Here is a 25,705-nt window from a genome sequence, read left to right as displayed (position 1 = left end):
GATGCCACTGCATAATAGCCGTGCCCCCATTTTTGGGTAACAAATTGATATTTTTTGTTTTCCTCGCATAATAGTCACCCCCATTTGGAATTAATTTTTTCCTTTCTTCTTTCTCTGAAAGCAAGGCAGTTAAAAAACTATAAACTGGAGGTCTCTGAATCTCCACTGTTATCTCCCCTCTCCTTCTTCCAAAGCAAGGCAGTTTACAAAACCTAGAATGGAGTTATTTGGAAGAAGGAGGGAAGAACAGAGTTCCAGAGACTTCCATTTCTTATATGGTACCTTCCTTCCATTTACACGGTTTTTGAAATGTTTTAGGAATGATATTATGTTGGTTAATAATGTTTCATGTCTTGCTGCCTGGTGCTCTCATGGGGAGTGCTTTATAAATAATAACTGACTTTATTCCAATTAGCAAAATTATAATCCATACATTTTGGTCGCTGACTGAAATGCAAACCAGATGCCAGTTAATTCTTGCTTCTGGAGTTAATTTTAGGCTTATCATTCTTTTGATGCTTTCAATGTGCTTTAATAAGCCAATTATTGTTCATCTCTTCATTTACAGAAATGTTTCCCATCACACAACCTTATTCTGAGAATATACCACTGAATCCCCACTTACCATGTTAATTTTCCTATCATGATCCCTACTAACATTTGATTTTTCACCACAGAGACTTGTTAGGCGCTTTAGTTTGTGGTTTTCCGATTTGTTGTTTTGTCATAAACAGACTATACCCCAACCTAAAATAGGTCTCTAGGGCAACTTTCAGAAAGTAACAATAAAGCAAAACAAGAAAATTAGAACACCAGGATGTTGCAATAGTATGAAAGTAGTGCTGCCATGAATCCCAGGTTCCTAGGATGTTTTTCTAAATGGTTCAGTTTCCTCCCTTCTTCTATGGAGTAAGTAGTTATTTTATGAGCTTTTGGTCAAATCTAGGGACTTCATCAGATTACGATGGGAAGTGTTCAGAAGTTCTCAGAAGAAGAGAGTTCAGTCTAACTCCATTCCGTAATAAAAAGGAGTTTTCCCCTACCTTGGGATCGCACTGTTTAGTGCACTCAGTTGTCTTGCATATTTTTCAGTGAAGAGGTTTTCACACTGTAGGCATTTGGCCCCATCTACCATCCCTCTGGGTGCTCTTTGGTACTTCAACGTCCACAATTCCCAAAAGGAGAGAGGGAGAGAAAAGTGAGGGGGGGGGAGGATTCCCCTTTGGTTGACAAATCATGACACAGACAAATCATGGAAGGAAGAAATAAAGGTACCCTAAAAGGCTATTTTATTTTTTGGCAAAGTAGAAGCGTTATGAGGTAGCTTACAACCAAACCTTCCTACTTGGGGAGCAAACGGAAATGACGGAAATTGCCCAAAAAAGTTTATTTTGACTCCTCCCCGAAATTGGGTGCTCCTAACCTGAGAGCAGTGAGTGCCACTTCATTACAAATCCGGAGTTTTGAGAAAAATCAATTTCCTCACATCTTCCTGATACGTTGGAAAAAATTGCTGCCCTCACCATTTAAAAGACTAAAAAAACTGCACTTTAACCAAAACGAATGTAGTGGACCAGTGGAATACTGGTAGAACTCAGTGGAATTTAAGTTATGTGATGAAGTGGAAGGAATGGTTTGTTAGATCAAGAAGCATTTATTATGATTTGTCCCAATTTATTTGCTGCAAATTTTTATTAAAATGGTATATAATTTAAAGTATACGCATGATCATCATAATCACCAAATGGTTTTAAGACTTCCAGTTTTTCACACTGCTGACTTGTCAGGGGTGCAAATTTCCTGATAGAAGTTTTGTCTACATTAATTAAAATTACCGTATATACTCGAGTATAAGCCGACCCGAATATAAGCCGAGGCACCTAATTTTACCAAAAAAACTGGGAAAACATTGACTCCAGTATAAGCCAAGATACCAATAAAATTACATTAATTGAGGCATCAGTAGTTTAAACGTTTTTGAATCTTTACATCAAACTGTAATTTAAGATATGACTGTTCAACTCTGATTAAATCATTATTTTCATCTTCTTCAATGTAATTGTGCTTATGTATCCTTTTAATAATAATAGAGTGAAATAATAAATGTAATAACAATAATAATAAATGCAGTAAAATAATAAATATAATAATAGAGTAAAATAATAAATCTATTAATAATAAAAACAGAGTAAAATAAATGTAAAAATAACAATAATAGAGTAAAATAATAAATGTAATAACAATAATAATAAATGCAGTAAAATAATAAATATAATAATAGAGTAAAATAATAAATCTATTAATAATAAAAACAGAGTAAAATAAATGTAAAAATAACAATAATAGAGTAAAATAATAAATGTAATAATAATAATTAATAGAGTAGTGTCGGGGGTGCTTTGAACGCAATTTCCTGCCACTTGGCAGGGGGTTGGACTGGATGGCCCATGAGGTCTCTTCTAACTCTACTATTCTATGATTCTGTGAGTAAAATAATAAATGTAATAATACCAATAATAATAGAGAAAAATAATAAATATACCATATATACTTGAGTATAAGGCGACCTGAATATAAGCCCACCAGGACCCTCACCCGAGTATAAGCCAAGGAGGTTTTTTTCAGTCCTAAAAAAGGGCTGAAAAACTAGGCTTATACTCAAGTATATACAGTACTTGTCATTTGTATTTACCCTTCGGATTGCCACAAAGTTCTTCAGCTGTCTAGTTTTTGACTGGCTGATTGGATTTCTTTCTTACACATAAGATGCTACTATGCATCACTTAGCACTGCAGTTGTCCCTCTACATTTGTGTGTTAAACATATGCAGAGTTGATTGTTCATGGATTAAATAATTTGCCACGACCTCTATTGCTCAATGGAATTTTTAACAGGGACATCAATAACATCAGGGTTGCTGGAGGAAAACAGATTATGAGATGATGCATCACAACCGGATGCACATTCCCATGCTCATTCATAGGCAGGCAAGCAGATGGGAGAAGAGAATGGGACAGGGAAGTGTAAGGAAAGGAGTGCATGGGTGTTTGTATCCTTGTTTGCTCACTTAATTACTTGGGGGGGGGGGGGAAGGGGGATGGAATGGAAGTGTAAGCAGAGGTGTGTGTGTGTGTGTGTGTCATACTATATAGTGCATATTTCAGATTATAAAATTGGCTTTTCTGTGTATATTTGCTATATCTATTAGAAAAAATGTACTCCTTTCTTTACAGATTTATCTAGAGGCTGGGGAAAAAGAGAGTTTCTAATGCCTCAGAAACTTTATTACTCAAGTAACCAGAGAAACCAGGCAAGTAGTGACTTAAATTCTTTCAGTGAGTTACATTAAACTTTAATATAATCTCAAAACTAGAGTCATGGAATCATAGAATAGAATCATAGAGTTAGAAGAGACCTCATGAGCCATCCAGTCCAATCCCCTGCAAAGCTGGAAAAGCACAACCAAAGCACCCCTGACCAAAACAGCCTTTGTTTAAAATCTTCCAAGGAAGGAGCTTTGCCTTCTTCCACAACCCCAGGCAGAGAATTCTACTATTAGACCTTACAGTCAGAAAGTTCTTCTTACTGTTCAGGTGGAATCACCTTTCCTGTAATTTTAACCCATTGCTTCTAAACTGTTATTTGTTTAATAGTCACATACTCATTGTTTTGGATGGGAAAAAAAGATAATGAAGATTGAATTCAATGTAAAAGCTTTCTGGGCTGTGGCTATCTTGCATACCTTTAAGCAGGGACCTTTTTTTTCTAGCACTTAAACACTTCTGTTTTTGAGAGTTGGTAACTTTAATGGTAATAATACCCCATTTAACCCAAAATAAGACCTGTCATGATTTTTCAGCATTTCTGAGGATGTTTGAATTATAAGCCCTATTTCAAAAATAAGCCCTAGATATAGTTCATTTAAAAAGTCAATTTGGAAAAATAAGACTGCCCCCGAAAACAAGCGCTAACACATGTTTTGGATCAAAAATTAATTTAAGACCCTTTCTTGTCTTGGGTGAAATAGGGTATCAGAATGGCCACTTCGTAGTTTGAATCTTCTCAACTGGACTTGGAATAGGAAATGTATATGGTTTCTACCATTGTGTCTCAATATCAGGTGGTTAATCAGTGAAGGAAAGCTGTTCAGGTCTTTTTCAATAGTTTGGTGGAGAACGTTGATAGTCCTTCAGACAGAATAAGACTGCCATTCAAGGGTGAAATTGGAAGGGAGTGGTAAAAGAAGGGATTCAATCCCATTCTCCGAATACTGTCACAGGTTGACTGAGCATTTGGAGAATGGGACTGAATCCCTTCTTTTCCCACTCCCTTCCAATTTCACCCTTGAATGGCAGTCTTATTCTGTTTGAAGGACTGCTGCACTTGCTGACTGAAAGGTTGGCGGTTCAAATCCGAGGAGCAGGGCAAGCTCCCACTGTTAGTCCCAGTTTCTGCCAACTTTCACAGGTCTCCAAATAGAAAGCTCGACTCATACAATACCCAGTATTTCCAAGAACCACGATCAAAGTTTATTTAGATGAATTGTTCCTATGCAGATTGATATAAAACATATCTCGTAGGCCTTTTTTGCCCAAGCTGTAAGGACATACAGTAGAGTCTCACTTATCCAACATAAACAGGCCGGCAGAATGTTGGATAAGCGAATATGTTGGATAATAAGGAGGGATTGAGGAAATGCCTATTAAACATCAAATTAGGTTATGATTTTACAAACTAAGCACCAAAACATCATGTTATACAGTAGAGTCTCACTAATCCAAGCCTCACTTATCCAAGCCTCTGGATAATCCAAGCCATTTTTGTAGTCAATGTTTTCAATATATTGTGATACTTTGGTGCTAAATTCGTAAATACAGTAATTACAACATAACATTACTGCGTATTGAACTACTTTTTCTGTCCAATTTGTTGTATAACATGATGCTTTGGTGCTTAATTTGTAAAATCCTAACCTAATTTGATGTTTAATAGGCTTTTCCTTAATCCCTCCTTATTATCCAAGATATTCGCTTATCCAAGCTTCTGCTGGCCCGTTTAGCTTGGATAAGTGAGACTCTACTGTACAACAAATTTGACAGAAAAAGTAGTTCAATACGCAGTAATGCTATGTAGTAATTACTGTATTTACAAATTTAACACCAAAATATCATGATGTATTGAAAACATTGACTACAAAAATGCGTTGGATAATCCAGAACGTTGGATAAGCGAGTGTTGGATAAGTGAGACTCTACTGTAGTATCTGTGTGTGCCTTTCACTGTCTTTCCATAAAGACATAGCATAGTAGTAAAAAGTAAATCTGTACATTGTCCCAATGACAGTAAAATGCAAAACAAAAGTTGGAAACAGGCATAGGAATCACCATTTTAGTGTTCATATTTGTTTCATGCAGGAGGTTTTTAACGATTAGGTTTTTCTGCAGCTAATAATTGCTCCACCTAATAGTGGCCCTGCTGACCACCCACAATAGGCCCCCCCTGTTAAAAAAGGTATTCCCAGTGAAAGTTACGTTCTGTTGACCATTGCAGTATGCTTTCATTTGCAATGATGCAAGTCTGAGTTTTGGAAAGATGTCTTGAAGGGATGTGATGGAAGAGCAAGAGGCTTCTTTTGTTTCTGTGTAGTGTTTATAACTTCCCTTAAAAGTTTTTGTCTACCTTCTGTATTACTGTTGGTGGAGCAATTTTTAGGATCTGTTGGATGTGCATGACTGAAGTGAGAATGATGTTATATCAGCTGCAGCTATTAGGTGGAGCAATTATTAGCTGCAGAAAAAGGAATGAAGATAATATTAAAAAAATAGTTTATGGAAACTATGTCACTTGTTTCTTTAAAATTTAAAATCATTTGTGAAAGTGATTCCAGTACAGTGTAAAATGTATCTATGTGCTGAGGTAGAGGTAAATGTTTTTCCCTGTCATTAAATCTAGTTTTGTCCGACTCTGAGGGGTGGTGCTCATCTCTATTTCTAACCCAAAGATCCGGCATTGTCCGTAGATGCCTCCAAGGTCATGTGGCTGGCATGACTGCATGGAGTGCCATTATCTTCCCGCTGGAACGGTATCTATTGGTCTACTCACATTTGCATGTTTTCAAACTGCTAGGTTGGCAGAAGCTGGGGCTAACAGCGGGAGCTCACCCTGCTCCTCAGATTCAAACCCCTGACCTTTCAGTCAGCAAGTTCAGCAGTTCAGTGGTTTAATCCGATGTGCCAGCAGGGGCTCCATCTATGTGCTATATTTTTAAATTTTATCCTTAAAATTTAAAGTCTTACCTTTAAAAGTATAGATTTGTAGTCTGAGAGTGATTTGGATGAAATCACAAATTTTGGAATCCATGATCCCAATATTCAGAAACAAAAAAAAAGATTCTGGAAAATGAGGTGTTTTTATCCAGGAAGAATATGTGTCCTCTCCATATTTGGATCTTCAAACATCTGTTAATCTCAGAGTATTTATAAGACTATTTCAATAGCATAGCTTGATCAGATTTAATAGATTTATCACTAATTTCCAGTCTACTGAAGGGGATGACCCCCTTCCAGTCTCCCATAAGAATATAATTAACTAGCTGTGCCCGGCCACGCGTTGCTGTGGCGAAGTCTGGTGGTATGGGAAATAAAGTATTGAGGAATTGGTGGTAGTTAAGGTCAAGGGTAAAAGTTTTCCCCAGAGATTAAGTCCAGTCGTGTCTTACTCTGGAGGTTGGTGCTCATCTCCATTTCTAAGCCGAAGAGCCGGCGTTGTCCGTAGACTCCTCCAAAGTCATGTGGGATGACTACATGGAGCAGCGTTACCTTCCCGCCGGAGCAGTACCTATTGATGCACTCACATTTGCATGTTTTTGAACTTCTGGGTTGGCAGAAGCTGGGGCTCTCTCCGCTCCCCCAATTCAAACCTGTGGCCTTTCGGTCCAGAAGTTCAGCAGCTCAGCGCTATAACATGCTGCGCCATCAGGGGATATTATTTCCTAAAGGTTGTGAATATACAATATTTCTGATTGGTTTTTTTTGTTTGTTGGAGGCAAGTATGAATGCTGCAATTAGGAGAAATGATTAGGATGTAATGGCCTTGCAGCTTTAAAGCCTTGCTGTTTCCTCTCTGAGTGAATTTTTTGTTGGGAGGTGTTAGCTGGCCCTGATTGTTTCCTGTCTGGAATTCCCTTGTTTTCAGAGTGGTGTTGTTTGCGATATTTTATGTGCTTCTACTGTCTGTGGCCCTGAGAAAACAGAGGATTTTCCAGACTTTTATGATGGGAATACTTTGTTGGGAGGTGTTAGCTGGCCCTGATTCTTTCCTGTTTGGAATTCCCTTGTTTTCAGAGTGGTGTTGTTTGTGATATTTTATGTGCTTCTACTGTCTGTGGCCTTGAGAAAACAGGATTTGCCAGACTTTGATGATGGGAATACTTTGTTGGGAGGTGTTAGCTGGCCCTGATTGTTTCCTGTGTGGAATTCCCCTGTTTATTTACTGTCCTGGTTTTAGAGATTATATTGTTCTGCATTATTCTATCCCAGTAATTATTTCATATTAAAGAAGAATCTCACTTATCCAACATTCGCTTATACAATGTTCTGGATTATCCAACGCAGTCTGCCTTTTCATAATCAATGTTTTTGTAGTCAGTGTTTTAAATTCATTGTGATATTTTAGTGGTAAATTTGTAAATACAGTACAGTAGAGTCTCACTTATCCAACATAAACGGGCCGGCAGAACGTTGGATAAGCGAATATGTTGGATAATGAGTAATTAAGGATAACCCTATTAAACATCAAATTAAGTTATGATTTTACAAATTAAGCACCAAAACATCATGTTAGACAACAAATTTGTCAGAAAAAGTAGTTCAGTACACAGTAATGCTATATAGTAATTACTGTATTTATGAATTTAGCACCAAAATATCACGATATATTGAAAGCATTGACTACAAAAATGCGTTGGATAATCCAGAACGTTGGATAAGCGAGTGTTGGATAAGTGAGACTCTACTGTAAATACTACATAGCATTACTGCGCATGGAACTACTTTTTCTGTCAAATTTGTTGTATAATATGTTTTTGTGCTTAATTTGTATAACGATTACCTAATTTGATGTTTAATTGGCTTTTCCTGAATCCCTTCTTATTATCCAACATATTCACTTATCCTGCCAGCCTGTTTACGTTGGATAAGTGAGACTCTACTGTATATTTCTAATCTTATATTATCTGCTCAGAACTGGATTATATGAGGCTCCTTCTTCACAGCTGTATAAAATGCACACTGAAGTGGATTATATGGTAGTGTGGAGTCAAGATAATCCAGTGCAAAGCAGATAATATAAGATTATAAATGGGTTATATAGCTGTGTGGAAGGGCCTTGAGTCTACACTGCCATATAATCCAGTGCAAATTAGATAATCTGTGGAAGAAGACTCAGTGAGGCCTAAATCTGCCTGTCCCCTAACTGAAACCTGGCTGTCCCTTGGCTGGTTGCTAGGTAACCAAGTGGGCAGAGATTAGCCCTCTAAACTGGCAGCAATTGGATAAAAAAAATTATTGCTCTCCCTCTAATTAGGACTTTATTTTTCTTTTCTTTTTGTTGTATCAACCTTGAGGCGTGGATGATGGGTTGTGTTGTCAAATTTTGAGGTTGGGGGGCCTGTACTTTTGTTGTTTTGTGAATTGCCGTGATGCCATCACTCTTTTATATATATAGATAAAGGCAATACTTAGAATTCCTTTTGTTAATTTGCACATAAATGAATTAATCTGGAAAGAGTTTATAGAACATGGAAAGCTATTCCCTACAGTTAGTGGTTCCTTGAAATGTCAGAATGTCTGTTCTGGGGTCTGTCTGCCTGCTGCCGTCTGTGACCCTGTTTCTGTGTCTACTGAAAGACTGAACAACAAATGGGAGTCTTCATCTGTTGAAATTTTCTCATAATGGCTGAAAGCTTCTCATAATTTTGGTTCACTTCTGTTCTTTTTGTCCTGAAACACATAGTGTTACATGAGAGATTTGTATGCAATTTTCTCCTCCCTTTTTAACAGTCTCTTCTAGCGATGCTTCGGAGCACAGATCTACTTTGTCTGCCTTTCTTTCTAATGGGGTAATATGTGTGGAAATTTCACTAGAAATTGCATACATTTCACATCATTGTTCCTTCACGGCATGAGATGACACTTATTAAATAGCTGTTTTCTTTCTTCTTTTTTTGCTAGAGATGGAGCACTAACTGAGTCTGGTGAGGTGCCGCCAAAGTATTGAGAAGTGAGCACACATTCTGTATTGAGCAAAGGACTGAAGATTTCCCTCTTTCACTTCCTGGATTTTCCTGCTGTGAAGTAATATGTGTTGAAGATTTCATTCCCCAATCTATCTACCTCATTTTACACAGTTTTGTCAGACATGGCTGGGGAGCTCTCTTTATTGTTTCTTTTGTTGCTCTGTGGGAGAACAATTTCTGAAGTGCAGCCTTTACACCAACCGCCTTCTGATGCTCTGGATTTTGGGTTTGTTCCTGCAAAGACATATGATACCAGTGCATACCATGAACCTGGAGCAATAGGAATTTTGTTCCGAATTGTCCATGCTTTTCTCTATTTAGTGCAACCAAACTATTTTCCTCAAGGTAAGCATCTGATATTAAAACATTTTTTTCTAAAGTAGATGAAACTTTAGCTTGAAATGACAAATCTGGTGAAGAAGGAGATGTGTTGAAAGAAAGATGTGGCATGCCAAAGGTTTATGCTCCAAACAGATTGAACCAAAACTATGTTTTATTACCAAAAAATAACCCTTCCCAGATGAGAACAAAATCTAGGAGAAGAATGCAGGAAAAGCTGTAGAAATTATAACATCTTGTGGGTGCTCAAGTTGGCAAGCCTGGAGGAAAGGACACACTGTGTGAACTTGAGGCATTCAAAATGTTCTGGAACAACTCTATCCTCCCCAATAGATGACATACTTTTGAGCATTGAAGTGACATTTTATCAAAATTAATACTTTTACTATATAGGCTAAAGCCAGATGTAACTGTCTAGGTGTAATAGTTGAGACATATATTTCCTACCCTGAAAGTGGGTAGAATTGATATGCCATCTATATATATAAAAGGCTTCTGGCGTCACGTCGATGCACAAAACAGCAAAACCCAAAAACCCCCAAACTAGAAAATTTACAACACAATCCATCATCCCCGCGTCAAGTACAATACAACAAAATTACACTAAAAGCATAATCACAAGACCAAAAAAATGTACGCATGCACACAAACACAATCCTCCAAACCCTTGCGCCGCGCGCACACACACACAACCGTCAACCCCTCGCTCACCCTCTCTTGCGACCTCCACTGCCGCAGACTCACTAACAGGCTTCACCACCGCCCTGCACTGCTTCTGTGGGGGCCTTACCGGATCGCTTTCTTCACATGGGGTTTACAGCATTCCCTTACAGGCCTCGGCCCCTTTGGTCCAGCCGTTGAGGCCACAGCGACTCTCCTCTGGGGCCTCAGGACCCGCCTCAGCGGATCCACTCCCTCGCAGCCTTCGGCCTGTTGCTGCATCTTGCGGCCTTCTCAGCCTGCCCGATAGGCCTTAGGCCTCTGGCGTGGCCAAGGAGGCTGTAGCTACTCCCTACGGGGCTCCGGGTACCGCCCACAGCTTCCTTCTGGACTCCCTCGCGGCCTTCCAGCCGCTGGAGCTGTGGGCATCAGTTTCCGGCCTTCCCCGGCGACTGGGGAGGCCACAAAGGCTCCAGGTGGCCACTGCAGTTGCCGGCCTTGCTTTCTGACCTTCCTTGGAAGCCAAGGAGGCCGCAGAGGCTCCAGGCCCCGCCCCCTCTGCGGCCTCGCGCCTGCCGGAGCCATAGGCTTTCCGGCCTCCCCCGGGCGGTGGGGAGGCCGCAGAGGCTCCAAGCGGCCACTGGAGGTGCGGCCCTCGGTTTGTGGCCTTCCCCGGCAGCCAAGGAGGCTTCAGAGGCTCCAGGCCCCGCCCCCTCTGCAGCCTCGTGGCTGCCGGAATCATAGGTTTTCGGCCGGACTTCAACAACTACTACTAATGAGTATAAAAGAGGGACAGGGTCACAGCAAAAATAAAACCTAACGTACATTGACCAACACCACCAAAAAAAGCCTCAGCAACACGTGGCCAGGCACAGCTAGTTTTATATAATAGATACTATTTTACTGTGCCACTGTATACAATGGGAGTTGAACTTCAATAGGTTTTGGTATCCACAGGACAGGGAGGCGATCCTGGAAGCAATCCCCAGCAGATACCAAGGGGTCACTGCATTAGAGAAGAAATTGCCCTTCCTCCATTTGTTCTATAAATTTTGATCTTCCTAGACCTCCTTTTCTGATGAGAAAAAATGATTGATTGGCTTTCCAGGAAGCTTTCAGTAGCAATTTACTTTTGAACTCTTTTTGCTATTAAGGATATGCATATTTTTTAAAAAACACTATTTTTTAAATGGAGAAGTGGACTTTGGATTCTTAGTTTTTTCTTTTTTTTTCTTTTCCCCTTTCTTGACATTTTTCATAGTCACACAAGTCCCATGAGTAGAAAACTATCCCCTCTTACTCTCTGAAGGTGCCACTCATGTAATATTTACACTGTACATAAAGGGTTATATCTGTCTGTATCTTTCTGTCCTTTGCAGGATTCCAGGGTTGGGTCTGCATTGCAAATTCCATAATATGTATGAGATTTTTACATCTGTATTTGTGGATATTGGTATCAAAAATATGGGCCAACACATGTTGTATGCTGTCATCTGTGTATGTACCTTTCTGGAACGTGTTGTTTGTTTTAAAAGAAATGATAATTGTTTAACAAATATGCACCAATGAAGGGCTTTGTTCATTAATGCAGTGACAGGGAACCTGAGGTTCTCCAGGCATTGTTGGACTTTTACTCCCTCTATCTTTCATCACTGCTTTCTGCTAGGAATTGTAATCCACTAGCATCTGGAGGGCCACACACTCCCAAACCCAACGTGTACCTTAATGAGAAAGTTTGTTGATAATTGCAACAGTCATTTTCTGTTAAAAAGGTTTCCCACTTTCTGGTTTGAACAGTTGATATGCTGGGCTGATGCTGCCAAGGTTGTTTTTCCCTTAGAGGTCTAGACTGTAGCTTTCAGCCTCATTTCCATTTATTGCTGCTGGGAAGCAATAAGAGTTATGAAAGCCCAAATGCTTCTTTCCTTCCCCTTTTGTGCATTGTCAGCATTTAGGTGATCACTTTAAAAACCACTGTGGTTCTGTAGGATTATTCTTACTGTTAATGTATATTCACAGTTGAAGATATCCCAAATATTCCTGTCCTGCAGGCTAGAAGTGGGCATTGCATTATTCTCCCAGATTATGTTAAATTGCATGTCTCCTCAGCCCCTAACTGGCATGACCAATGGTAAGGGCTTGTGGGAGTTACAGTTCATCATTTGCACATTCCCAAGTTGCTGAGCTAAATGCCTTTCCTTCTTACTTGTTTCATTAGGGAAATGTATAATGTTAATGGGCAAAGAACAAATGGGAGCATAGGTTTTCTACACTGCAAAAATAGCACAAGGGCTAACCTCTCCCCTAATAAGACTGATCTCGTTCAAAGGATCTTTTAGATGCTTTAAAGAACAATAACAATATTTGAATGGGGATCTCCGTCCTCAACTAAAGTAACCTGAAGTATTGAGGAAAGTAAGGAGGGTTAAACAGACCCATCAATTTGCTGCATTCTAGTATTGGTTCCAAGATATTGGATGGTCCTGGGAGCCTGTAGCCCTCTAAATTTTCACTTACTAGAAGTTGAAAGAATATTGGGATATGTTTGAGAAATGGATGAAAATAATTTTTTGAGTGTTGGAAAACTTGATGATCGTGGACTGACAAGAGTCTTTGCAGTTTAGAATTTATTCTGAGTAATATTCGCACATGGTAAACTTTCTGTATAGGAAACAGCATTTCCTAGAAAAACTTGGTTCTTTGCAGAAAATATTGTAGCTGGGGACATATTTCAAACAAAAATTACATATGATTGTTTTGCACTTCAGATAACATTTTCTGTGCAATAAATATTTTTTCTGTAGAAATATTATTTTCTGTCCATGAAATGCTATTTCCTGTGCAAAATAACCAGATGTGATTTTTTTGTGTAGAATAAAAATGCACATTGGCTTAATAAACGGGCTGGTTTTTTATGACTTTCTTGCAGCAGAAGCAAAAAAGGTTAAAATTACCCCTTGCTTCCTTTGAGAAGAAAATTAATGAAGAATTTTATTGTGATCATTAATAGAGAACCACACCTGATTATAGTAACATTGTGTTTTGGTATTGCTGCAGTTGTTCAGGTAACTATGGGAGCTGTATCAAGACAGAGAACACTTATCATGTTCTGGCCATATAGTTTACATTGAGCTTAATCCTATTTTGTAATTGAGGCAAGAATCAGTAATATATTCCTTGTTTTCCTATCTGTTAATTAGAATCATAGAATAGTAGAGTTGGAAGAGACCTCATGAGCCATCCAGTCCAACCCCCTGCCAAGAAGCAGGAAATCGCATTCAAAGCACCCCCGACAGATGGCCATCCAGCCTCTGTTTAAAAGCCTCCAAAGAAGGAGCCTCCACCAAAGTCCGGGCAGAGAGTTCCACTGCCGAACAGCCCTCACAGTGAAGAAATTCTTCCTGATGTTCAGGTGGAATCTCCTTTCCTGTAGTTTGAAGCCATTGTTCCATGTCCTAGTCTGCAGGGCTGCAGAAAACAAGCTTGCTCCCTCCTCCCTATGACTTCCCTTCACGTATTTGTACATGGCTATCATGTCTCCTCTCAGCCTTCTCTTCTGCAGGCTAAACATGCCTAGTTCTTTAAGCCTCATAGGGCTTGTTCTCCAGACCCTTAATCATTTTAGTTGCCCTCCTCTGGACGCTTTCCAGCTTGTCAACATCTCCCTTCAATTGTTGTGCCCAGAATTGGACACAGTATTCCAGGTGTAGTCTGACCAAGGCAGAATAGAGGGGTAGCATGACTTCCCTGGATCTAGATGCTATACCCCTATTTATGCAGGCCAGAATCCCGTTGGCTTTTTAAGCAGCCACATCACATTGTAGGCTCATATTTAACTTGTTGTCCATGAGGACTCCAAGAAGAATTAGTCTCTCTCTTTCTTCCACTCTATGAGCCTTTCTCAACAAGCTAAAATCAGGGTTTTTCTTTAAGCGGGTGAGACTTGTACTAGCAGGGAGAATATTAGTAGGAAAAGCCATTCTTGCAAAATGATAACTTATTGCTGAAGTTAAAGAAGCAGGGTTAGTGAAATGTATTGTGGCCTGTGGCATATATTTTTTGTTTAAAATCCTTTCCTGAATCATTTTTTCTACAGTAATGCAGCTGCATAGAAAATTGACATAAATTCTTCCAAAGTATGCTGGTTTATGCATGCGTGCATTCGCTGTGCATATTAAAGTCAGAAAAAAGAAATTTGAATATGTAGACATGCAAGTTTATAGTGCTGTTTATAAAGTTCATTTGAACACAGTTTTCAACTCTGTTAGCACCATAGCTAGATTTGGGAAATGCAGGTGGAGGAGAGAATCATATAGCTAACAAAATATTACCCATGTGTGTTCACGTTCCGGAGGTCAAACTAAATTATGTTGAATTCCTTCTATTCCATTATATGAAATTGTATTGCTTATAAATAGCTGAAGAAATCTTGTTAGGTTCATGCAAAAGTTTCTGCACCACTGTTCCTGAAACAGAGCAAACATGGCTTCAGTAATCTCTCATCTTTTTTCTTTGTGCACTGAATAATTAGGTTGCAAAAACTAGCAGGAAAGGAAAGGTATAGAAAGGTTGCTTAACTGGTTAAGGTTGCTACCAGTATTTGCAGCTTCCACATCTCATCACTATGCAGGAACCTGACAAAAATGTTGATGGAATTGAGGTTTTAATAACATGTCTTTATATCTAACATTTCCTTTAGTAAACTAGTGCATTTGAGTACTTGGAACAATATCCCTGAGAAAGAAGGGAGAGGTACTTTTGTGGTTAAGTGAATCAAACTATATAATTTCCAATAAGAAACTCCCTAGATTGGGGACAAACTGCCATTTTAATCTAGTGGCTGTACTACTCAACTAGTTTGAATCTGGGGCAAGCCCTTGTAGTAGGAAAAACCTAATTGCTTAGTTATTAATAGCTGCTAAGGTGCAAAAGGAGTGGGAATTCTGCATGGATCTGGGAGTATAAGAAGCAATGATGATGAATGAAATTTCTTGCCAGTTAAAGCAAATTACTAATCCATGTTACAGAAATCTGTTGGAATGCTCAGATGGGAAGTACCCTTCCCTTGATCAGTGGGTGAGGTTTCAACAAGTGCATGTTCACATGTTCCTGAAGGAACACATTGAAATACTATTGGAGGGTGGATAGGATGACCTGTTGCAGAAATTAAGAAAGTAACTGGAGGTATTACTTGGGTCAGAGAAGCCTGCAAAAAAAAAAAAAAGATTATAAAAAGAGTATAATTTTTTGGTAGTGTTGAATTTGTAAGTTCTAACCAGAAAAACTTCGGACTCTAGTGGTACTTTGATTTTTAAAAATGTTTTCAGTGTTCTTATAAATTATAATCAAAAGGTTCTTTTGCTTTAGGACATGCCCACCACATATGGTAAAAGTTATTTCTTTTTTATGACATTTCCAACTTTTTTTAAAATTTTGGTTCCATCTTTGCTAATCATTCCAGCATCATGTACCATTTATACACAATCTTGTAGAAGTTTTCTCTTGGTCCATAACATCTTGTGAATTTCATCTTTGTTTTCCACATCTGTGCCCCATGTGTCTAGGTCAGAGGTCCCCAAACTAAGGCCCATGGGCCGGATGCAGCCCTCCAAGGTCATTTACCTGGCTCCTGTCCCAAACTTTAGACTTCAGGTTGACCTAAGTTTGAAACGACTTGAAGGCACACAACAACAACAATCCTAATTTTGGACTATTTCATCATAGTCCAGCCCCCCAACAGTCTGAGGGACTGTGAACCAGCCCTCCACTTAAAAAGTTTGAGGACCCCTGGTCTAGGTGAATATTATGACATGGGGCTTTTTAAACCTCCAAGACATTGGAGTTTATTTGAACATAGGCAGTCTTTTAGGTACCCAGCCCTCCCAGCCGGCCCTTCTCATCAGATAGACTGGGTGGGCTGGGTACTTGAAAAATTAAGCATCAACCTTTTGAAACTTTGCATTATTCAAGAACCACCAGGAGGTCTTCCCACCTGTGGTCCTAGCTTAGTTGCTGTCTTTGTAAAGAGTTTGATGTCCGCTTGACTCTGCTGGTTAGACCCAACTTGTCTAGGGGCTCTTCCACACAGCCATATAATCCAGAATATCAAGGCAGAAAATCCCACAATATTTGTTTTGAACTGGGTTATTTGAGTCCACACTGTCAGATATTCCAGTTCAAAGCAGACAAATGGGATTTTATTCAGCTTTGTGGAATGGACCTAGGTTGCTTTGTCTTAAAGAAGCAAGCCTACTGGGCACAGAATCACTGAACTATGGAATATATATTTGAGCCTTGGGTTTATATTCTGAATAAAACATTAAAGAGTAGATTAGCATACTTTCTTGATTAGCTCCTTGATCACCTAAAATAGAGTGTATAGATAATGAGCCTGCTATTTATTTTGCCTTTTGCTTTTATGAGTAATCTAATTGATCATGTTGATTGCTCTAAATGAGAAAAGAGACAGTAAACGGATCTGAGGATAAGGTATGAAAACAATATTGATTAGGCATTGCACTTGCTGCTGTTTTAATAGATTTCTTATCTAATGTGGTAGGGGAGGTCAGGGATGAGAGTTAAAGTTCACTAGGTAGATATTCACAGTTTTGTTCTGATGTTTTAGGAGTAGCTACTGGTTTGTTCAGTGACTGCTTTCTTCTTATACACTTAATTGGCTAATCCATAATCTCTTGTGCCTTATGTTTCCTCTGTTTTCTGTTCTCGTTGCATTAATGGATTTTAGGACTCCTTTCTAAATACAGGTATACTTCATTTGACAAAGAGAAAGAAAAATAAGTTTCTTTTTACAAATTCTTTTTGTGCCTGCCCAATGTCTTTCCCTCTTTTTCATCTGCCTAGCACGAAGGGTTTTTTTTAAAAGCATCATCAACATTGGGAGGGTGGTGAAGGAGGGCTGGAGAAACAGATACCATATTTACATTGTGAGGATGCCTGCCATAGATGTGGGCAAAATGTGAGGAGAGAATGCTTCTGGAACATGGCCATACAGCCCATAAAACTCACAGCAACCCAGTGATTCCAGCCATGAAAGTCTTTGACAACACATAGATACCGTATTTACTCAAGTCTAATTTGGCCAGAAAAGATATGCTTTATAGTTGCTGCCTGCTTAGAATTACTTCTTTAAAAATAAAGTGTTAGAATACCAAAGCTTCCAGCAATGGAAAAGAAACCCTTAGGATGCATCTATGCTGAAGAATTAATCTAATTTAATTGCCTTGTTTCAATGCTATGGAGTCATGGGGGCTGTAGTTTCACAAGGTCTCGAGCCTTCTCTGCCAAAGAATGCTAGTACCTCACCAAACTACAAATCCCAGGATTGCATAGCATTGAGCCATGGTAATTAAAGAGACGCCACCCCTCAAATAGGAGCTCTAGGTGCTCCTGAAGTAACTTTCCCTTTGGCTCACCACTAAGATTACCGTCTTACAAAAATCTAATGTGCACCCTAATTTTAGCAAGGGAATTTAGCCAAAAAAGGTGAGCATTAGATGTAAGTAAATAGCGTACTTGGTATCAGCCAATGCTACCATATCTGTGTGCATGCCTACCCACAATAAGCAAAGTAAACATCAATGATTCCAGAATAAGAGCCCCTGGTGTTGCAGTAGGCTAAACCTTTGTGCTGGCAGCACTGCTGACTTAAAGGTTGGGTTGCTCACCTGAAGGTTGCCGGTTTGAATCCAACCTGGGGAGAGGATGGATAAGCTCTATCAGCTCCATGCAGGGACACGAGAGAAGCCTCCCACAAGGATGGTAAAAACATCAAAACATCCGGGCGTCCACTGGGCAGTGTCCTTGTAGATGCCCAATTCTCTCGCACCAGAAGCGACTTGCAGTTTCTCAAGTCACTCCTGACACAAAAAAACCCAGAATACATTCAAGAAGTTTAATTGTGCTTTTATTCATATAAGTAAGGCTTACCTGACTTATATATTTTATTTCACATGTGCATATAGTTGTTTTCAATAAAATGTTTGCCAAAACTCATTGAACTTCTCTGGTGTTGAACTGATGTAGGAACCTATCTCTATTTTTTCTGTGGTACTTCTCTTTTTAGTAGCAATTTTTCTGTTTTTGAAGTAACACAGTTATATTTTGGCTAAAGTAATAGAGGACAATTTATTTTCCAACTCATCAAATACAAGCCAGAACTACTATTCAGAGTTGGAGTAGTGTAAGAGAGCCAGCATGGTATAGACTTTAGCTTTGGAGGTGAGGATTCAAATTCCAATTCAGCCATAGAAACCCACTGGGTTACCTTGAACAAGACACACTATCTCAGCTTCAGCAGGAGGCAAAGGCAACCCATCTCTGAACAAATCATTCCAAGATGATCCCGTGATGAGTTTGCCTTGGAGTTGACATAAGGCAGAAAATATTTTGCTTACCTATTCTTTCTTCCTTTAAATTAGTTGGAACTCAGGCCTTGATCCAGGGAGCGAGCATAACAGAGGACCTGGCTATGCTGTTGGGCAAGCAAAGTTTAATGCAAGCAAGTTGATACATTGGTTGTCTCTTCAAATAATGACCAAGGCATCTTAGCACAGTGTCAAACAAAGAAACACAGCATTAAAGCAACAATTGTAATCTTTTGTGTTGTGAGTTCTATGTCTATGGTGAAATACAACTTGGTAACTAGAAAAGCTTAGTTGTATGTATTTATTTACTGGATTTATACTTTGCATTTCCCCAAGATAGGACCCATTTGCCTAATTCCCATTTTAGAACATTTTGGCATATTTCTGGATTTGTTAATCATGGCTGTTGAGGAAAGCTTACTATCTTTCCAGAGTTTTCAGCCGGACACTACTGAGTTCCAACGGCCTGCTCAAACATAATAGTGCAGTCAAAAGGCAGGCTTCCACAAGGGCTATATTGACTGGGAATTATGCAAATTATAGTTCAGTGTATCTTGAGGGGGGTGGGAAAAAGACTAGAAAGTTAATTTTAAAAATCAGATACTTAGGAAGCTGAAGCCTGTACCTATTAGAGCTCATTTGTTCTTAAGCAATAGAATAATCACAGTCCCGTACATCACTGAAGAGGCACCATGCCGAAATATGCATTTGTAAACTACAGTATATTCTCATTGTATTTCTTTCTAACAGCTAGAATGAGGGTTCAAAGGAAACAAGACATATTGCTTTTTATATGTGTGTTTGGTATCATACTTTGTGTATTCTGAAGAATGAGTAAAATCATCCTCTGGGTATGTAAAATAGTTCTGGTTGGTATTGAAATGGCAAGCTCTGTATGTTCTGTATCAGAGGAATTACAGATGAAGGCATGTCGTGTTTTTGCTTCAATGAAGATCCATGAAGGGCAAAGTGATTATCAATAGGCTCATTGCTGAACACTTCCCTGAAGCATGATGTCAATGTTGTGCAGGCTAGTGTGCAGCATAGTTTGACTTGAGTACGGCTGAAAAGGGCATACTTTGCCTGTTGTGTCCCCACCATATACTAGTGAGTTGAATTAGTAACACGATTTTCTGTTGGAGATAGCAGCATGTACCTTGTTAGCCTGCTTGAATGCTGGTGTTTGGAATCACAAACAACACTCTGTTCAGTGTTTTGTTTTTTTTCTCCCCACATACTTTGAATGGAGAAATTATGGGGTCTGTAACCTGTAAGCCCCAGTGGCGAATTGTGTTAAAGCGCTGAGCTGCTGAACTTGCAGACCGAAAGGTCCCAGGTTCAAATCCCGGGAGCGGAGTGAACGCCCGCTGTTAGCTCCAGCTTCTGCCAACCTAGCAGTTCGAAAACATGCAAATGTGAGTAGATTAATTACCTACGGCGGGAAGGTAACGGCGCTCCATGCAGTCATGCCGGCCACATGACCTTGGAGATGTCTATGGACAACGCCAGCTCTTCGGCTTAGAAATGGAGATGAGCACCAACCCCCAGAGTCAGACATGACTGGACTTCACGTCAGGGGAAAACCTTTACCTAACCTGTAAGTACATTATGCATGCATAATAGCATCCCTGCTTCTAGTGGAATACATGATGTATTTTAAAAATGAAATTAAGTCTCTTGTATTTTAATGTGATTTTTAAAAACTCCTTGCTCTGCAGTTTCCTGAGGGGAAGACATTGTGTGTGTGTGTACTATATGTATTCCCATCTGGATTGAAGTGGCATCCGGGATGTGTGTGTGTGATGACAGCATGGATTGGTGGGTGGCATGCCATTTTAAAAAAAGAAATTCAGTAGTACTTGCTAGGGTGTGTCTTTAGCATTAGCTTCTGTGATCTCATTTATTACTTCATTAATAAAGGTACTGTTGATCTCATGGCTGAGTTTCATGGGATCAGGTGGCAACCCCAAGGAGAAGAAAAATGAACAGGTGCTTGCTTCCTTCTCTTCAGGATATCATCTGATCCCCAGCCAACTATAGCCATGAGATCAATAGTAAGGGAGTAGGTCAAGCACCTCAGGGTTAAGTGCACTTTTTCCTCAACCCCTCTGCAAGTATGGTTGCACATTTTTCTGCCTCAGTTTTTCTTCCTTTTTAAGTAGTTGTTATCCTTGTTTATTTCCCTAGTGCCTGCCTATCAAGCACCATTGATATATGCAAGGTTTTACAGTATGACATAAGTAAGCCTGTACCTCTTCTAAGGAGATTACAGAGTTGATAGCGCAAAGAAAGCACAAAAGCATTTAGTGCTTGATTCTGGCAGATGAGATGTTTAGAGCGTGCCAGTAGTTTTCCCGCTTGAGTCCCCAGATCCCGTTGTACCTAACTCCCATAGGGCTTGTGTGCCTTAATGCCCCTAGTAATGTCTGTTGGCAACAATTTGGGAACCAAATAGAAAAAGAAATGACAGAGATGCCAATGAGAAATCAGATAAAGTTCAGAGCACAAGGGCATCAATGCTGTTTTCTCAGTAATATGTTGCACAGATGGATCTCTGAGCTTTGCGGTAGACCTGAAAGGTAGATGATTTGTTGATGGCAACTGCAGCCTCTGCTTCAGTGGAGCAGGAAAGGGCTTTTGGCTGGAGTCCAGATAATGTTTATATAAGATGTAGAACTGAGGAAGGTAAAAACAGCTTGTTTTACGAAAGGTGTTAAACCAGTCCCAGTTTAGTCATTTGTTTATGTTAATGTATTATGCCTGACAGTGCTTTTCTAGGGTCCTTAGCCTATTGTTTGTGATGCTGCTTGATTGCTGTTGAGATTTTTATACTTGCCCATACTTGGATCTTCTGAAGTCAGCCATAATGATATGCTGTCGTTGTGATAAAGCTGTTGTTGTGACTGCACTTTCGGGGACTGTGGATGATGGTGGTGGGATCAGGAGAGGAAGGAAAAACCCTCGCGAGGAGGGCTCGTTGGAGGATTTGTACTCTGGCCCCACTATTATTTAACTTTTATATCAACTCCATGGTGGAGCACCTTTACAACTTGGACTACCACCCTCCAAAATTGGCAGAAAGGCACCTATCTATCCTGCTTTACGCTGACAACGCAGTGCTACTATCCAGAACCCAAGTTGGTCTGAAAAGAGCCCTGAGAGCCCTAGCAAAATATTGCAGTGCAGAACAGCTTCATCTTAACTTTCAAAAAACCAAAATTATGGAGTTCGCGAAACGACCCAAAAACCATACATGGAGACTAGATGGACACAACATCGAACAGGTCTCAAGATTTAAATATCTGGGGGTATTCTTTCACTGCACTGGAAATAGAAAAGTACATGCTGATTACGTAGCGGAGACGGCGCAAAAGAGCTCACATGCTATCCTAAAGTTTCTCAAGACAGGAGGAGGCCACTATATTCCAGCAGCTCTTAAGCTCTTTGAGGCAAAACCAATAGCGCAAATGATGTATGGAGCCCAGCTCGGCCCCTACCCAAACTTTGCCCCTCTGGAGCAGGTACAATCAAAATTTTTAAGATCAACAATGCAAGTCCCCAGATGCGTCTCAAACGCCATCCTGCGTTTAGAGACAGGCCTTGTGAGAGTGGAGGCGAGAGCATGGATCTCATTTACTGGCTGCATCTGTCTCACTCGCCATGTGTCCTTGCCCCGTTAACTCTGAGAGATGAGTTTCAATCTACATGGAACAAGGTAGTAGCAACAAAAATCGCAACTCTAGGCTTCTCTCAAAAACATCTACTAAGCATGGGATGGGACCAAGCTAAGGTCCACATCAGACAACGGATCTTGGACACAGAGCAACAATCTGATTTAGCTTGCTCTCCAGTCTTTAACATCAGTGCAGACAACAGATATACCATTGCTCCCATGGCTTATTTAACAAACCTGGAGATGCCTAATCATCGTAGAGCCTTCACTCTTGCAAGATGTCACGCCCTCCCATCGGCAGTACTGGAGGGGAGGTACCGGAAGACCCCTGCTCCGGAGAGACTGTGCCCTTGTGAGTCTGGCCATATCGAAACTATCGAGCACGTGCTCCTCCAGTGTATGTTTTATAGAGATATTAGAATCAATTTCATCACTCCTTGGCTTTTAAAACATCCAGGCCGCACTGAAAGATACTACACCTCTCTGCTGCTCTCAGACTCCTGTTCTGCAATAACCTATAGTGTCTCCAGGTTCTGTGCAGCAGCAATTTCCATCAGATGGACGATGACTGACCCCACAGGGCCTGTAGCCAGAGCAATCTGTTATAACTGAAAGACTGCAAATGCTTCTTCTATCCCCCTCCAGAGCCACTTAGTGGATCGATATTTACTATTAGCTGAATGTTATGATTGAGCCTCGTGGCTCTGTTACTGACAGGCGTGGGCGTAAGACTCCTCGAGAGTCAGATACTCTCGAGGAGCGAGAGAGAAAAAGACTGCGAGACATATTTGCAGCACCATCTGATGAAGAGTCTTTCGAGGGGTTTACGGAGAGAATGGAGGAGGGGCAGGTTAGCTCGGAGGAGGATGAGATGGATTGGACTCGGGTAAGGGAGGAATTGGGTGCCACTGGCCATGATGGGGCAGAAGATGAATGGGGACCTTCAGGATCAGATCCATGGCTTAGCTGGAGGGATGGGACGGGATCCACAGCTGGAGATGCTGCTGGGCGTAGTCAGAGGTGTTCCAGCTCTGACGAGGAAAGTGATGAGGAAACGCCCGGGTTAAGGAGGACAGCTGACAGTGATGAAGATTTGTAACTGGCATAAAATGGGGCTTGGGAGCAATTGCAAATTGCGTTGGGCAAGGTAATCTGGGCAAACGCTTGGGATCCGTGTGTGTGTGGGACGCTTCCCTGAAGACTTGTGTGCTTTCCTGTGCTGAGACGTAAGTTGATTGGAATCCAGGGTCAGACGGCAGGAGGGATTGTGTGGGCATTTGTTTGTGCAAACCTGTGCTTACTCTTATTAGCTTGACCTTCCGTCGTCTTCCTGACGGACGCCATCTCCTGCTTTGAATACCCGGACTGAACTGACCACGGCTTGGCTTCATCCCCTTCTTGGACTTGGGAAAACTACAAACGTCTGCTTCTGGCTTTGAACTACGGAACGGAACTGGTCTACTCTACTGTTGCATTCCCTGGCTGATTTGTTCGTGCTGGAAAATCCTGTCTGCTGTGTGTGTGTGGGAGCGACGCAAGTTACTGTAAACACTGTGTTGGCAGCAGAGAGGAATCTGCTGCCAATTAGTTGCATTCTTTGTATCTTTTGTTCTTGGCTCTCGTTTTGTTTATATTCAGGCTGAAGCAAGCAGTTTGTTTTTTACCCGGATTAAACTCCGGTTTAATCCGGTTTATCTTTTGAACATTTATTTTGCCCCTTTTTGCTCCTAAAGGCAAATACTGCCTGGCCCTTGTGTTTTACGGGCTTGTTTTGAGTTCTGTAACCTAATAAACTCTGTTACTTTGAATCTCGTGGCGTTCTGTCCATGACAGATTGCCCAACGCCCATAAAGAGTTTATTGCAGCAATAAACCCGTCAGGAAGACGATGGATGAATTAAGGGCCAAGTTTGACCAACTGCAAACGGCTTTTACCGTAAGCCAAACAGCTTTTGCTGTGAAAGGACATGTTTTGACTCCTGAACGCTTTGACGGAACCAGGTGCAAGTTGCCAACTTTTTTGGCACAAGTGGAGCTTTATTTTTCTCAGCTCAGCGTTCATGCTTTTCCTACAGACACTAGTAAGGTGGCCTTTATTTTGAGTTTGTTGACCGGTCCCGCAGGACAATGGGCCACTAATTTAATTTTGGGCAATGACCCAGTCAAGGACAATTTGAATGATTTCAAAAAGTTGTTAACTGATACTTTTGGGGATCCTCTCCGCACAGAGAATGCTGGGTGGGCTTTGTATCGGTTAAAACAGGGAAAGGGGACTGTTTTGGATTACTTAAATAAGTTTAACATGTATCGCCACCAGCTGGATTGGGGGGAAAATGCATTCATGCTTTTATTTACTGCTGGGTTAAGTGATATGCTCCAGGATGAATTAGCACGCTTGGAGCCGGCTGAAAGTTGGGACGCCTTAGTTGCCAAGGTGCTGCGCTTAGACGCAAGGTTCGAGGCTCGTAAACACTCGAAAGCAATGTGTGCGCCATCTACGCATGTAACCAGGGCACCTGTGGTGATGGGGGAAGAGCCTATGGAGCTTGGGGTCTTTAAAAAGCTGTCTACCGAGGAAAAGAGCCGTAGGAGGCAGCTGGGCTTGTGTTTGTACTGTGGGAATGCTGGGCATTTTGCCAAAAACTGTAATGTGAAACCTTCCCAGCTTTCGGGAAAAGGCCAGCCCTAGTGCGACGTGAGTCCAACGCACTAGGGCTCCTCAAGCAGTCAACTGAGGGGAGGAAGCATGTTTTCGTACCCATTACATTATCTGTTGGGGGAAGGGAACTTGTTTCTACTTTGGCACTGCTGGACTCAGGGGCTACGGTCTCTTATGTAGATATTGAGTTTGCTAAGAAGCATGGCATTCCTAGAGTGCGCAAGGCATGCGACGTGTGGGTGGAAGGAGCAGATGGGAGACTGCTGGAGACTGGGGTGGTTAACCATGAAACCTCAGCAGTAACGTGGGAGGTGCAGGGAGTAACGGGAACGTTTGTGTGGGATATTACAAGCTTGCCTAGATATGATGTGATCCTGGGGATGGATTGGCTAGCTGTAGTAAACCCACAAGTAGATTGGGCTACACGTAAGGTGATCTTAAAGAGGCAGGATTGTTGCACTCTAAATGTTACTCACTCTGATATGGAAGGAGTGCCTGCTGAGTATGGGGAGTTCTCTGATGTATTTTGTAAAAGGGATGCGGACAAATTACCACCGCACAGGCCTTATGATTGCGCCATCAAGTTGGCAGAAGGTGCGAAATTGCCAGCAGGGAGGCTATATGCCTTGACTGTACCGGAAAGGCAAGCTTTGCGGGAGTTTCTAGATGAAAATTTAGCCAAGGGGTTTATTCGCC

At 40.8% G+C, this 25,705-nt stretch overlaps 1 protein-coding gene across 6 annotated transcripts in view; it reads left to right on the top strand.

The window, feature by feature from the left end:
• The window catches only part of prom1 (prominin 1), a 133,749-nt gene that overhangs the window by 5,118 nt on the left and 102,926 nt on the right, over nucleotides 1-25,705 (top strand). For all 6 annotated transcript variants that reach the window (XM_062982185.1, XM_062982184.1, XM_016993315.2 and 3 more), the window contains exon 2: nucleotides 9,231-9,640. In XM_062982185.1, the coding sequence (XP_062838255.1) occupies nucleotides 9,418-9,640 (223 nt within the window). In that variant the 5' untranslated portion in view covers nucleotides 9,231-9,417. The remainder of the gene's footprint in view (nucleotides 1-9,230; nucleotides 9,641-25,705) is intronic.

Source organism: Anolis carolinensis, chromosome 5 (genome assembly GCF_035594765.1).
Source record: "Anolis carolinensis isolate JA03-04 chromosome 5, rAnoCar3.1.pri, whole genome shotgun sequence".
NCBI classification, from domain to species: domain Eukaryota; kingdom Metazoa; phylum Chordata; class Lepidosauria; order Squamata; family Dactyloidae; genus Anolis; species Anolis carolinensis.
Note: the sequence above shows the minus strand (reverse complement) of the source record. Positions and strands in the feature narration are given on the sequence as shown.